Source organism: Kogia breviceps, chromosome 12, assembly GCF_026419965.1.
Source record: "Kogia breviceps isolate mKogBre1 chromosome 12, mKogBre1 haplotype 1, whole genome shotgun sequence".
NCBI lineage: Eukaryota > Metazoa > Chordata > Mammalia > Artiodactyla > Physeteridae > Kogia > Kogia breviceps.
Genome location: NC_081321.1, coordinates 14504279 through 14518662, shown reverse-complemented (window position 1 = coordinate 14518662; position 14384 = coordinate 14504279). Strand labels below are relative to the sequence as shown.

Here is a 14384-nt window from a genome sequence, read left to right as displayed (position 1 = left end):
AATTTTCCGGTAACACAAGTTTCATCATTCATTCAAAATACATTTTAAAATACCTAAAATGATTGTCAAGCACTGTGCCAGGTACTGCAGATAGTGCAATGTTCAAAACAGACGTAGTTCCTATTCTCAAGGAGCTTATATTCTAGGAAGAGAGATGAACAGTAAATAATTACTCAAATTGTGATAAAGGCAATGCAGAACTTGAAGGGCTAGCAATGTGTCCAACAAAGAATCCGGGATAGTCGGCCTGAGAAAATGTTCAAGGTAAGACCTGATCACGACTAGGAGTTACAAAGACAGAAGTTGGGGAGAGGCAAAGAATCCAATTCACAAGCCTATAGAGAGAAAGATGGGCACATTTGTGTTGGCATGAAAGGTCACACTTTAGTCATTAATTCTTATTTCCCAGTTCCAATGTGGATCCTCTAATCTAGGCAGAAAGTTTTCTGAATATGCTAGGCTCTTTCCTTCCTATGTTTCATTTAGGCTTCCTAGAAATTTCTTTTCATCACTCAACTAACCCTAAAATCCAGTCCTTCTCCCATCAAAACTTTGGTCATCGACTATAATACTCCAGGGTTTTAATTTTAGTGTACTGTGTCACAAACAATTTACAGGAATACTAGAAAACAATGGAATCATCTTTTTAGTCTTCTCTTTAACTATCTGGGGATGCACATTTCTTTCTTATCACTAAACAGGGTTAAATGCTAACCATCAGTAAATGCTCAAAAATGACTTTAAAAAAAAATAAATCTATTTATTTTTGGCTGCGTTGGGTCTTCGTTGCTGCACACGGGTTTTCTCTAGTTGCGGCGAGCAGGGGCTACTCTTCGTCGCGGTGTGCAGGTTTTTCATCACGGTGGCCTCTCTTGTCACAGAGCATGGGCTCTAGGCGCGCGGGATTCAAGGCTGTGGCACACAGGCTCAGTAGTGTAGCTCACAGGCTCTAGAGAGCGCAGGCTCAGTAGTTGTGGCGCACGGGCTTAGTTGCTCCACGGCATGTGGGATCTTCCCAGACCAGGAATCGAACCCGTGTCCCCTGCATCGGCAGGTGGATTCTTAACCAATGCGCAACCAGGGAAGCCCTTAAATGATTTTTTAAACATCTAAACATCTACCTGATCTCCTATCCACGCCCAAAATTGTCCATTTAGTTCTAAGGTCAATATCACTATTACTTTCACAAATATATAGTATCAGTCATAAAAATGAACTCAATATGCGGTTAGATAACTGCAGATCCATTACCATTACTAGAAAACATATCCCAAAATCTTTTAGTAATAGATCAGCAGCATTACTTACATATTAAAAACTATTAAAAATAAAAGGTATTAAGAGGCCTTTTAGGTCAACCATATATGTTAAAGAAAATGGTTAAAATGTAGATTTTGTAGTGAAATATTTTGGTATAGCATATCCTTTTGCAAGTTTCTGCAGCACTCATTTACAGGTACTTGCCACACACTTAACAGCTGGTACAGTACTTTTGGCATTTCAGATCTTAAACTGCTTCAACCAAAGACCAATGCTAGCTTTACTATTATCAGTTCTTGTGCACAGTCTGTCTCCCCGACCCATGAGGTCAGGTGCTTTGTTTGAGTCCCTGCTGTGTACCCAACACCTAGAATAGTACCTGGCACATAATGGGGGTTCTATGTACATCTGTGGAATAAATACCTATCACATAACACATGCTTGGTAAACTGTGTGCCCAATACTGTACATGTAATCCCTATAGCTATCTTACAGAATAGGAACTATTACTGTCCCCCTTTCTGCAGATAAGAAACCTGAAGTAGTAGAAAGACGTTAAATAACTTAAATGACTGTCCCACGGTCACCCAGCTTCAGTGAGAGCCAGAATTCAAATCCAAACATTCTGACTCATCTTGTACTCTTAACCACTACTCTCCCTATACTTCTCTCCTTAACTTCAAATTTTCCATGTACCTTTGATTAAATGTTGGGCATTTTTCTACAATAAATGCTTCTAAACAATGGTTTTAAAAAAAAAAACCCTCAGGTGACTATCCACTTCAGATTTTCCATCCTTATACTTACTTTTAAAATAAGCTTTTTACAGAAATTTACAATTTCAAAGTTGTTCAATCATTTAAAAAGTATTTATTATGCACCTCTGGATCGCCTCTAAATTGGTAGTTCTTAACTTAGACCAAACCCCTTTAAGACTCTGAGAAAAACTGCTGACATCTTCTCAGAGAAACGCCCACATAAAATTTTGCATACGACCTCAAAGGCCTTACTAGAGTACACCCCCAGAGAAAAGCTGGCCTTAAACTCATTATACTAAATACAATGATCCAGCCAAAGGCACCAATTCCTGGCCCTCACTTTATAGTCTTCTTTATACAAATTCTACTGTAGGTATTTCAATTTAATTATAATAATTGAGTACTCACCATATGCAGGTACTGTGCTAGATACTATGAAGATCTAAATGAGCTAAACTATTATCCCTGCTCTCAAAACTACCATGCTACAACAAAAAGGGTGAAGCAAGCATTCAAGTGCTTTGAACAACATGGATTCTTCCAAACGGTCCACAGGGCTCCTTAATAGAAATTCACATGGACCTTAGAACACCTTCATGGTTAAACCTAACCCTGTCGTCTTGCAGTTGAGGAACTAAGGGTCAAAGATATTACTTAAAATCATAATATAGGGCTTCCCTGGTGGCACAGTGGTTGAGAATCCGCCTGCCGATGCAGGGGACACGGGTTTGTGCCCCGGTCCTGGAGGATCCCACATGCCGCGGAGCAGCTGGACCCGTGAGCCATGGCCGCTGAGCCTGCGCGTCCGGAGCCTGTGCTCCGCAACTGGAGAGGCCACAGCAGTGAGAGGCCCATGTACCGCAAAAAAAAAAAAAAAAAAAAAAATCATAATATAAGTAGCAATGTTAAAATCTGAATTGTGTCCTTTGACTCTTGATTACAGGCTCTTTATACTGCAATATCCTACATCCCTACATAACAAAGCCAGAAATTGAGATGAAAAAATAAAGAAGAAACACAAATACAGTAATTAAAAAGAAAAAAATTAAAATCAAGTTTAGTAAGACCAGGAAAGAATTTGTTGTGGCACTTTGATGGGTTTTGAAAGGTTGTCTTAGTCGACAAAAATCCGAAGCAATTATTGTGTATCACAGTATGAATAAAAAGAAAAACAGGAAAAATGTATCTGCTAAGTGAAGATGTATGAAGAATATGTGAGCAGGTATATTTAGGTCATAAAATCCTTGGCTCTCTTTCTCTCAGATGACTTGCTCTGGGGGAAACTAGTCGCTATGTCCTAAGAACACAAAAACAGCCTTATGAAGATACTGACTTAGTGAGTAACTGAGGCCTCCTGCCAAAAGCTACATTTAGTGAGCCGATTTCCAGCCCCAGTCCAGCCTTCAGACGACTGCAGTGCTGACCAACACTTTCGCTGCAACAGCAGACTCAGCCACTCTGAGCCAGAACCACCGGGCTAAGCCTCTCCATTCTTGACTTTCAGAAACCACATGTGATACCAAATGTTTGTTTTAAGTTGCTAAATTTGGGGGATATCTATTACACAGCAATAAATAGCTAATACAACAGGCAAGGTGTGACATCTCTAACTTTGTTTAGAGTCAATAAAGTTTTGTGCTAGGAATTATGGCAAAACCACACTTAGGAATTAAAAGTTTCAGAGCAATATGCAAGATGGATGAACTGGGAAGCATTTTGCCTTCCTGTATCCCACAATATCCAGTAGAGTCCTTCCTGCACACAGTAAATACCTATGCTTGGTAACAAACTAGCTTACACACAAGATTTCCTAACTGATCCAATGCAATAGTCTCAATGTTTCTTAAAAGTAAAATGACCCCTTAGAATCTCTCCATATAAGTTCAATCCTGAAAGCTGTAGTTTTATTGTTGTTTACTTTTTAGCACAGAGCCATACCTTCCTTAACTGAGAATTATACTCCGTAACAAATGAAAACTGAGACCTGTTAGAAGCTCTTCCCTAAATTTAGTCAAAATTAAAAGGTAGCTTAAAACAGGGATTCTGAAGAGACTATGAACAGCTGCTTCAGAGTTGAAAAGTGAATGGTGAAAAGCAGCTCCACCATGAAGTATGAGCAAAATCTTACCTCATATAAAAGTATTTTATTGCCTCAACCATACAAAGCCTTAATAGGTCTTGATGATAACCTCAACATGCAGCCTTCTAATAGTAATCTGATTTAAAAGTTTAGCCTCCATACTAGAAAAAGATCTTCCTAATCATACTACTGGGAAAGTGCGCAACATAACCCTGTTTTCCCAGTGTCAAAACAATCTTAATTATACCTCAAAGTTTGCAACCCATTAGGTTGGTAATCCAAATTTTAATCCACAAAACAGTAAGGGCCTGTAGTCTTTGTTGATCATTAAGTTTCATACTAAATGCCCTTCCCTATCACCCCAGCCTTATGCACGCACTCTTCACCTGACACCTGGATTTACCCAGAAAGGCTGATAAAAGTGGCTTGTTCAAAATAAGTTGTATCTTATAATCTAGATGGAGGGGGGAACCATAATAGAGGCAAATAACCACAGATGAGAGACTGTTATTATCAATTCAATTATACAGATAAGCAACTTAAGAGTTTTTTCATGTACAATCTGATTCAACAGCTAGAACTAATTTTTACACTAAAAATATTTCAGTCATTCTAAAATTCTATTTAAAAGTCAACTTAGCCTCTGAAATTAACTTAAAAGGTGGTAACTTTTTAAAAGGTACTTAAGCTTAGATTCAAAGTAGAATAAAATAAAAGCTAGTTTTTAGTGGCCTCACGCAACTAAATATTCCCCTCAAAGAAAATCCCATTATCTTTATAACCAAACTAAAAGTAAACTACATATTAACTTTAAGGTTTTCTAACTTTACCACAATAAACACACCAATACACTTAGGCTGGTTCTGAATAACCTTCTCCTGGGAAAAACAATGTTTTTGTTACCAAGTGTGATCTAAGAAAATCCCATTATCTTTATAATGACACCAGAAGTAAACTACATATTAACTTTAAGGTTTTCTAACTTTACCACAATAAACACACCAATACACTTAGGCTTGTTCTGAATAACCTTCTCCTGGGAAAAACAATGCTTTTGGTACCAAGTGTGATTTAATCATTTTATAAATTAATCACTTTCACAACACTTCGAATACGTTTTGTAAACTGATTCCCTGGATCACAAGCTTTAATATCCAAATCTTTAAAGTTAGTTCTTTCTTCAAACAGAGTACTTAGTTAAAAATATTTAAGATAATTTCAACAACTTATAAAATATGTTAGATAAACTCAAAAGTATAAACTAATTTCAAAGTGAAAGAAAAACTCAATTGGCATTCTAATAGAGTAAATTCTAATGATAATAAAATCCTTGCAATAGGATGCCTCATGTTTCTCAAAAGCACTTTAAAACCACGATATCCTCCCATCAGTTACAAATATAAAGACTTCCTACCGTGAAATCAATCTATAAAATCCATAGATTGATGTAATCTGTAGGACAGTTTATAAGAATTATGACTCCTCTGCAAATTTAAAATAACTCTTAAAAAAAAATTCAAAGGCAAAAAAGAGGGAGTTTCAAAATTAAGATTATCAAGACCACAACCAGTTCCACTAGTCACATAAGGTTTTTTCATACAAGTGATAAATTTATTACCCTGTAATGGTAAAATAATTAGTGTTTTTTAGTCTCTAATGTTTAAGCATCAAGAAAAGCAAGTACATTTAGTTATCAGGTTTTAACCTTATTTGGCACCAATATCTTTCTCCTTACTCTGAAATATGATGTAAAAATTACATATTCAAGTGAATATCTAATAAAAATGAAGTCAAAACTCCACTTCCTGAAATACTGCTTGGCCAATTACTATCTCCTAAAAGGACTAGTAGACAGATATTAACTAAAAAAAACAAAAAAAACAAAAAACACCAAATACCTGGCACATGCTGCTTGTAGCTATTTAAAGTGAATTATTCTAACTCTTGTGAAGTGGAAATAGCGGAGAACCTTTGTTCAGATCCAGCTCCACCACTTCCATTCTATACTTACTGTTTTGAGTAAGACACTCAACTTGCTTCTTCATCTGTTAAATGGAAGTCAAAATAATACCTACCTTGCGCCAGAGTTGTGGAAATGAAATGATTAAGGTATTTAAATCATGCAGTGCTAGGCAAGTGTGTTTTATGGGTCTATGTGTATACTAGGTACATGGAACAACTGTGGTAGATGCTGACTGTATAAATTAATGTCAACTTTCAAATATCTACTGGTACCAAAGAAGGAGTATACAGTAAAATGATAAATGACACATGCTTCATTGTGCAGTTCACATCAATTTTTAATTTTCTTTAAGACATTCTCATTCCTGCCATGCCTGTATAGTTCAGGACAATTTTTCCAAGGTTTGCACTCTCTACTTTACCCCACTCAAGATGTTTCCCTAACTAGACATTAAAGTAAATGTCAAACAATTTGATGCTATATTTTCATAATATTTAGAGCTGTGAAGTCCTTATAACACTAAATATAAGCCCTTGTGTTCATTTTTATGTTAACAATAGAATTCCTAGAACTTTAGAATACTTTAACTTTTAAATCCAAGTCAATAAAGATCGTTAAAAATTCTACTGCTCATCAAAACATTAACAGATGGTCAAAATAACTAATATACTTTAGATGCATTATAATACGCATGACATGGTTCTCTGTTTAAAAAAGTACATTAAAAACCAATTAGTTAAAATACGAAATTTTCCAGGGATCAAAAGTAATGATAGTAACAACTGAAACATACCATAACAATAAACTTTTTCATGTCCCGAAAACATGAAGCGCATTTTTGTCAGTCTCCACATTCTTTCTAAGAAGCTTTAGAAAAATGCTACTAATCCCTTCAGAGATCTCGCCAAAACATGACTTTAAATATTATCATCTAAAATCATGACTCTCACGTTGAAGCATTACTGTATAAAGATTTGAAAACGCATACTAACATGCTGTACCTTAAGACTGAATTTTGTTACAATTCCAACTCTCTTCGATTCCGCAAAGTTATTTTAAAGGGCACCAATTCATTATTCTTTTACACAACGATTTATACGTTTTTAAAACTTTCTCCCCAATTTGATCACCAACGAAACAGAAGTCACTAAAATCACTTTGGAGACCATGTTAATGACCGCACATGAGGAATTCTGGAAGCGCTGATTAAATATAAAAGAATAGTCTTTACTTTTCTAAGTAAAGGAAAGTGATGGTTGGGGGTCTCCTCCCTGAACAAGGAAGTTCTGTTACATCCAGGCAAGACCAGCCATGTTGGAAAACACTTGTCAATTACGGTTCTGACAAGTATTCGCGAACACGGCTGGATGAAGCTAACCTTGTGTACCGAGGTGCGTACATCAAGGCCCTCTTCGGCTCCGCCACAGGATCTGGGCCTACTTTGGGGATTGTTTCCGAGTTGGAGCCGTCCTTCGGTCCGTACGGAGTGCAGAGCCGAGGGGAAAGAGGGCGGGGAAAGGAGAGTTGGGGGGAAAAGGGTTTGAGAGTTGGAAGCCGCTATCCGCAGTGAGAGGGGCGCGGCGGCCGGCAGAGGTTTCCGAGTTGAGAGTCGGGGGGAGGGGCCGAGGATTCGGGGACCAGGGGGATCTCAGCAAAAAGTCCCCTCGGGCCCCTCGGAGGGGCCTAGGAGCGCAAGAGGAGGAAGGGAAGGGGAAACGCTTCAGTGCACTGACCTGTCCTCGGAGTCCATGCGGCTCAGGGGTTCCCCATCCGACGACATCTCCAAGCTGCCTCGCCGGCCCGCGGAGGTCGCGCTGCTTCCGCCTCCCCCGGTCCCGTAGCCCTCATCGCCGCCGCTGGAAACGACGCTGCTGCTGCTGCTGCCGCCCCCGCCGCCGCCCTGGCTGCCCCGCGATCCCTTGGGCTCCTCCAGGCCCTCCTTGCCGTCCCCATCCCCGCTGCTGCTGCTGGCGGCACCGGGGCTCAGCGAGCGCGTCTCGTCGCTGCTGCTCCCGCCGCTGCTGCCCACCAGGCTCTCGGCGCTGCTCTCCTCCTCGCCCCCGCCGCTGCTGCTGCTCTCGTCCTCCTCCTCCTCGTCCTCCTCCTCGTCCTCATCCTCCCCGGCCTGGCTGGCGCTCTCGGGGCTCGGCTCCGACATCGTCTCCGCCTCGCGGCCCCCCACTCCGCCGCCGCCTCCACCGCCCCCACCGCCGCCGCCGCCGTTCAGCAGCAGCGCCGCCACCGCCTCGGCCTCCGCCTCTTCTTCCTCCTCCTCTTCCTCCTCCTCCTCCTCTGGCGGCTCAGCCCGACCCCGCGCCGCCGGGCCAGGGCTGCCGGGGGGCAGAGGGCTCAGGCGGGAGAGCTCCTCCAGGTCGGCCATGTCGGTGATAGCGGCGGCCATGGCGGCGCCTGCTCCTCCTCCTCCTCCCCGCCGCCGCCGCCTCCCTCTCTGGACTCTCGCTCCGGTGCCCCCTCCCGAACGCCCAAAACTCCGCCGACGCCGCTGCAGAGCAGGAGGAGGGCCCGCGAGCTGCGTCAGCCTGCACACGCGCTACGGAGCCCGCGCGGGGACAGGCGCGCGACTGCGCGCACTCACGCGGAGACGGCTGCGCGCCTGCGCGGCGGCACGCGGTGGCGCCTCCCCCCCCACCGCCCGCGGATTCCGCGCCCCAGCCCGTGCCCCCGCTGGTCCCCGCCCGGCCTCCGCCCCGACCCGCCGAGGACTCAGAGTTTCCGCGGGGCCTTCCCACGCCTTCCCTGCTCGCGCAGCGGTCGGGACACGCGGAACGAAAACCTGAGCGCTAACCGGGCGATTCTAACAGCCCTCCGAGGTCTTAAGATAAAGTCATTCATTCCGGGGGGTGTTTGGGGAGCGTCCCCGGTGCACAGGCGCTGAGCCAAGAATCGAACAAGTCCCTGGGCTTATGAGAGCTGACAGTCTACGAGGAGAGGCGATTAAAATTAGTAAAAATCAATAATACAGTGCGAGGTACTGAGTCCATACGCGCGACATAGAGCCACAGGTTATCATCTAAACTGCGTTCGAATAACCCGAGGAATGGTTAAATCACAGTCGCAGGGCAAATGTGTATTCAAGATCTTCAAACTTTTTAGCTCCTGGGCACTCGAAAACGATTTTGTACATCCTTATACGGTTTTAAATGACATCCACATTTTTTCCAGCTTCTTATATTTTATAACTGTCACACTTTTTAAAAACGTAGCCAATGAACCCTAAATACCATAGGGATTTAACACCCACCAATATCCACTTTTTAGAATCCGATCTCTTTTATGCTTGAGCAATTTCCATCTTCTGGGACTCATTTACATTTTACATCCTGTCCAGGATTTTATCTTAATAATATATTTTATATTCGAACTGTTTTATTGATCATCTTATATGTCCTTGTAACAAAAATGTATATAGAAATTGGAATTTAACGGTTGTTTTTAAATCTCCTGTGATCATAACACTCTTAAGTCTTATTATTTCAACTGATCAAAATATATATTTCAAAATATTTATAAATAAATATTAAACACAAATGTAAAGTTTTTTTGGCAATGCACCTCACAAAGATGGAATTGAATACTTTTTTAAACTAGATTATTTATCAGTGGATGAGTATTTCTCAAACTAGATTATTTATCAGTGGATGAGTATTTCTAGAATGAGAACGAGCGACTTCAATTCTATTCCAAGCTTTCAATTCCATGGATGTAAGCACTGAGAAAACTTGTTCACATAAATAAGTACATGAGAATGAATGGAGTTTTGTTACAGCAATGCAACTCAATTCTTTGAACTCTTTACAAATTATATGCCCACAAAAGTCACACAAAGATCTAACAAGAAAAAAATACTTTTAATGGTCTATCTGCTGACAACACAGACTAGATTCTCTTTCAACTTTGTTGAAAGCAAGTAACTGAAAACCACCTGACTTGTAAAAGGATGTGTTACTCATTCTCATTCAGCAGTCAATTGTTCCTTTTTTGGTGTCCTGGAGGTTTTTGCATCCCCGGGGTACAGCACCTTAGGAAGATGTGAGGTGGGGTAGAATTATGCCTTTCTTTTGTAAAGTAGGGGAGGGGCAATTGGGATAAGGGAAGCTGCAAAGGAGCCCACATTACCCTCTGACCCCAGGGCACATTTTCAGGCAGATCCTTTTAGGGAAAAGGGAAGTGAGAATCAGAACGGATTGCCTTAAAACAGGCTCAGCGCTCATACACATCTTAGAAAGTCTTCATACACCATGAATACCCCAGTATTATGTCTATTGCCTTAGGCCTTTGGACAGCTGTTATATGTTCCATACGTTGCCTCAAGGGAAAGCAAAAATAAAAATAAGAAATAATAATATGGGGCATTATGGCTTACAGATACCTTCACACACGCATACAATGCAAAATGCTAACCGCAAATATGTTAACCTCAAAGCCACTCTTTGAGATAGACTAGGCTGTCAGTTAAGTACTATTAGAGGGACTTCCCTGGCAGTCCACTGTTTAGGACTCCACGCTTCCACTGCAGGGGGCACAGGTTTGATCCCTGGTCTGGGAACCAAGATCCCACATGCCGCGAAGTGAGGCCAAAAAGAAAAAAAAAGAACTATGAGAAAGTTTAGCTGAAAAGTGTGTATTAAGTGTATGTGCCAAGCACTGTATGAAGCCCTAGAGATTTTGGCTGAGTTTGGCTGAGTTATTTAAGGAAAACTTAACAAAGAATGTAGGATTTGAACAGTTGTGTATGTAAGATATAATACATTTAAGTCATTTGAGCTGGATCTTGAAGAGTGAATAGACAGAATTCTGTGTGAGGGGGAATTCTAGGACTGAGAAGCAATAACACTGGAAAAGCATAAAAATTTAATTTGTGACTGTTAATTAACCATGAGAAAACGAAGCCAAAAAGCTGAAAAAGAGTTCAAGATGACATTACAGAAAATCTTGAATAAAAAGACTGACTTTGAAAGATGGCAGGTATATTTATATACCACAGTGTGTGTGTGTGTGTCTGTGTCTGTGTGTATATATATTTAGAAAAAATATTTTTTAAAGGTGTGCTATGATTAAAGTTATAAGGGTATCTAATGTTATAGATGATATGGAGAAAAGTGTGAAAAGACTGAAAGGTGAATGGAGATTAGACACGTGGAAATGGCAGGTATCAAAGCCACAAATGAATGCTCTGACTGCAGTATTTATACTTGAAGATGAAAATGAGCTATCTTAGAACTGGCTTTTTGGAGAAAAGTGTGTTTCCCATCACTGGAGAGGTTTTTTGTTGGTTTTAATTGCAAATTTCCTGAAAATTTGAAAGAACTGGATAATAAACACCTATACACCCACCTAGATTCATCAATTACTAACATTTTGCCACATTTGCACAGTCTGTGTCCCTCTGTCTCTGTGTCTTTCTCTATGTCCCCTCCCTCTCCCTCCCCCCTCTCCCTTTCTTGCTCTCCCTCTCGGTTTAGTTGCAGACATCATTACTCTGCATGCATCTCCTTAGAACAAGGCCACTCTCGTACATAACCGCAGTGTCACAATGTCATTACCGCATTCAATGAAGTGTCTGACTAAAGGCAGGACCTCTGGGTGATAGAATTTTTTCAGGTGGCATTAGGTGAGAGGTTGGATGAAATGCAAGCAGTGTGGCCTGCAGGCCAGTGCCCATCCACCCCCTGTTCGTTACCAGCCTGCAGCTACATACATGCTGAAATTAGCTTCAGGAAACTTTTGTAACAACATGGTAGAGTAATTTTACATCTGCTGAACCTAATAATAAAAAATGGAGGCTTATTTTTTTTTTATGTCATCAGTTTATTTTTTATCTTATAATTCTGGTAATTCACTCTTTATTTAAATGTATTATCTTATTTATTTATTTATTTGGTTGTGCCAGGTCTTAGTTGCCGCTCACGGGCTCCTTAGCTGCAGCATGCATGTGGGATCTAGTTGCCTGACCAGGGATCAAACCCAGGCCCCCTGAATTTAGAGCGGGAGTCTTAACCACTGTGCCACCAGGGAAGTCCCATCCGGTAATTCACTTTTATTGTATTTTTCAAAAGCCTCAGTCCACTGGAAAGTAAAAACCTGATCCTGGGCTTCCCTGGTGGCGCAGTGGTTGAGAATCCGCCTGCCGATGCAGGGGACACGGGTTCGTGCCCCGGTCCGGGAAGATCCCACGTGCCGCAGAGCGGCTGGGCCCGTGAGCCATGGCCGCTGAGCCTGCAAGTCCGGAGAGGCCACAGCAGTGAGAGGCCCACGCACCGCAAAAAAAAAAAAAAAAAAAAAAAAAACTGATCCTTCAGTTGAGAACCACTGTTCTATTTCCCTCCTGCCTGCTTGGAGAGTATGTAATTCTATGCATAATTATAAGTTACCCAATCATACACCATTGCATAAGAGCTATTTTATTAGGAATAGTATTCAAACTCATCAACCACAGTACCAATGGGTCAAAATAGCAACAATTACTTGAATTTTACTGGCGCTTCTACCTACCAAGCCTGCTAACACAGGCAGGTCATTGCCAGTTTTCGGGGAGCCCCTGGGGTGGGGGGGAATCTCTGCGCACACCCTGCTGACCCAGTGGCCCCCTCCCCTGCTCTGCTCCTACCAGACACTGCAGGCTCCTCCTACCGGGACCTGTGATACAAACAAAACAGCCAAAGCCATGGTGTAGCCTGAAGACATGGAGATCACTGTGCTGACCTCTTTTGGGGGAACCCCGGAGCAGACTGCTTAGCCCAATATCATATATGGTTTTCAATGAAACATCTCTTTATGGTTTTACTCAGAGCTCTGTCTCTCCTAGGAACCCAGACATGCTTTCATGGGCCTAGACTGGCGATGGATTTGAGTAAGAGCTACCCCAAGTTATATTTATTACTCCCCATCCAATGACTAAGTCTTTCTCATAGGGCTTCTCTGTCTAATTTTCTTTTCCACAAACATGAGTCCCGTTCAAGGAAGCAGTCTCAGCCCCCAGGTCAGCAGGTTTCTTTCAGTCCTGACTCACCACTTTGCCAGACACGCCGAGACATGCTTGAACCCCAGCATCAGACCCAGCTTAGATCCAGGCTGAGATTCCTGCTATACTACACATAAGATACTTCTGAAAAGCTCTCTGAAATATGCAGCCGTAGCAGGTTTTGCACCTTTATTTGAGGTTCCTCACTCTGCCATGGTGAGCAGAATCAATAGGTGTGTGATGCCCTCGTTCTCTGACTGACTTGACATCTAAAGAAAGTACGTGTGAAAAGAGAGAGCATCTTACTGAAAGATGGGATGATAGGATCTCAAAGCTGGAAAAGAACTGGGAATCTGATGAACGCTTTCCCAATCTGTAGACTGTCATCCAACAAAGATACAACCAACTAATTATTACATTTGTTTGTTTGTTTTTTAAATAGAAGAAGTATCTTAACATTTACTGTAGCACTTTCTGGTTTCTAAAGCATTGTAGCATCCCTCGCTCATCTCATCAAACTGGAGAGGCTGTGTGGTGGGCTGTTAAAAGCATGACCTCTGGGGGCTTCCCTGGTAGCGCAGTGCTTAAGAATCCGCCTGCTAGTGGTTGAGAATCCGCCTGCCAATGCAGGAGACACGGGTTCGTGCCCTGGTCCGGGAAGATCCCACATGCCGCGGAGCAACTAAGCCCGTGAGCCGTGGCCGCTAGGCCTGTGCGTCCGGAGCCTGTGCTCCGCGACGGGAGAGGCCACAACAGTGAGAGGCTCGCATACCGCAAAAAAAAAAAAAAAAAGAATCCGCCTGCTAATGCAGGGGACACGGGTTCGAGCCCTGGTCTGGGAAGATCCCACATGCCGCGGGGCAACTAATCTCGAGGGCCACAACCACTGAGCCTGCGCTCTAGAGCCCGTGCTCCGCAGCAAGAGAAGCCGCCGCAATGAGAAGCCCACGCATGGCAACAAAGAACCAACACAGCCAAAAATAAATAAAAATAAAATAAATTTTTTTTTTTTTTTTAAAAAGCATGAGCTCTGGGGCCAAATTGCCTGGGTTCAAGTCCTGTTTCTTCCCTTTACACTTGTGACCTTGAGCAACTTACTTCTGTTCTCGGATCTTTAAAAGAAGGTTGATAATAGTATCTCCCTCAGAGTTGTTGTAAAGATCAAAAGCTGAGCAGCCCTAAGGGGCTCAGAAGAGCACAGGTTAGTTAGTTACCATCATTATCGTCACTATCAGCATCATCTTCATGATTACAGTTTTTGAGTTAAAGTTTCTGTCGTCAGTAGGACCATTTTAAGACTAACTGCTTTGGATGGTAACTTTTCACAATAAGGACGTCATA

At 42.2% G+C, this 14384-nt stretch overlaps 1 protein-coding gene across 2 annotated transcripts in view; it reads right to left on the bottom strand.

The window, feature by feature from the left end:
• The window catches only part of AEBP2 (AE binding protein 2), a 58710-nt gene extending 50111 nt beyond the window's left edge, over nt 1-8599 (bottom strand). The window contains exon 1 of one of the 2 annotated variants that reach the window (XM_059082733.2): nt 7795-8599. In XM_059082733.2, the coding sequence (XP_058938716.1) occupies nt 7795-8462 (668 nt within the window). In that variant the 5' untranslated portion in view covers nt 8463-8599. The remainder of the gene's footprint in view (nt 1-7794) is intronic. The other variant, XM_067008834.1, reaches the window with a different exon arrangement.
• Between the last annotated feature and the right edge of the window lie 5785 nt (nt 8600-14384).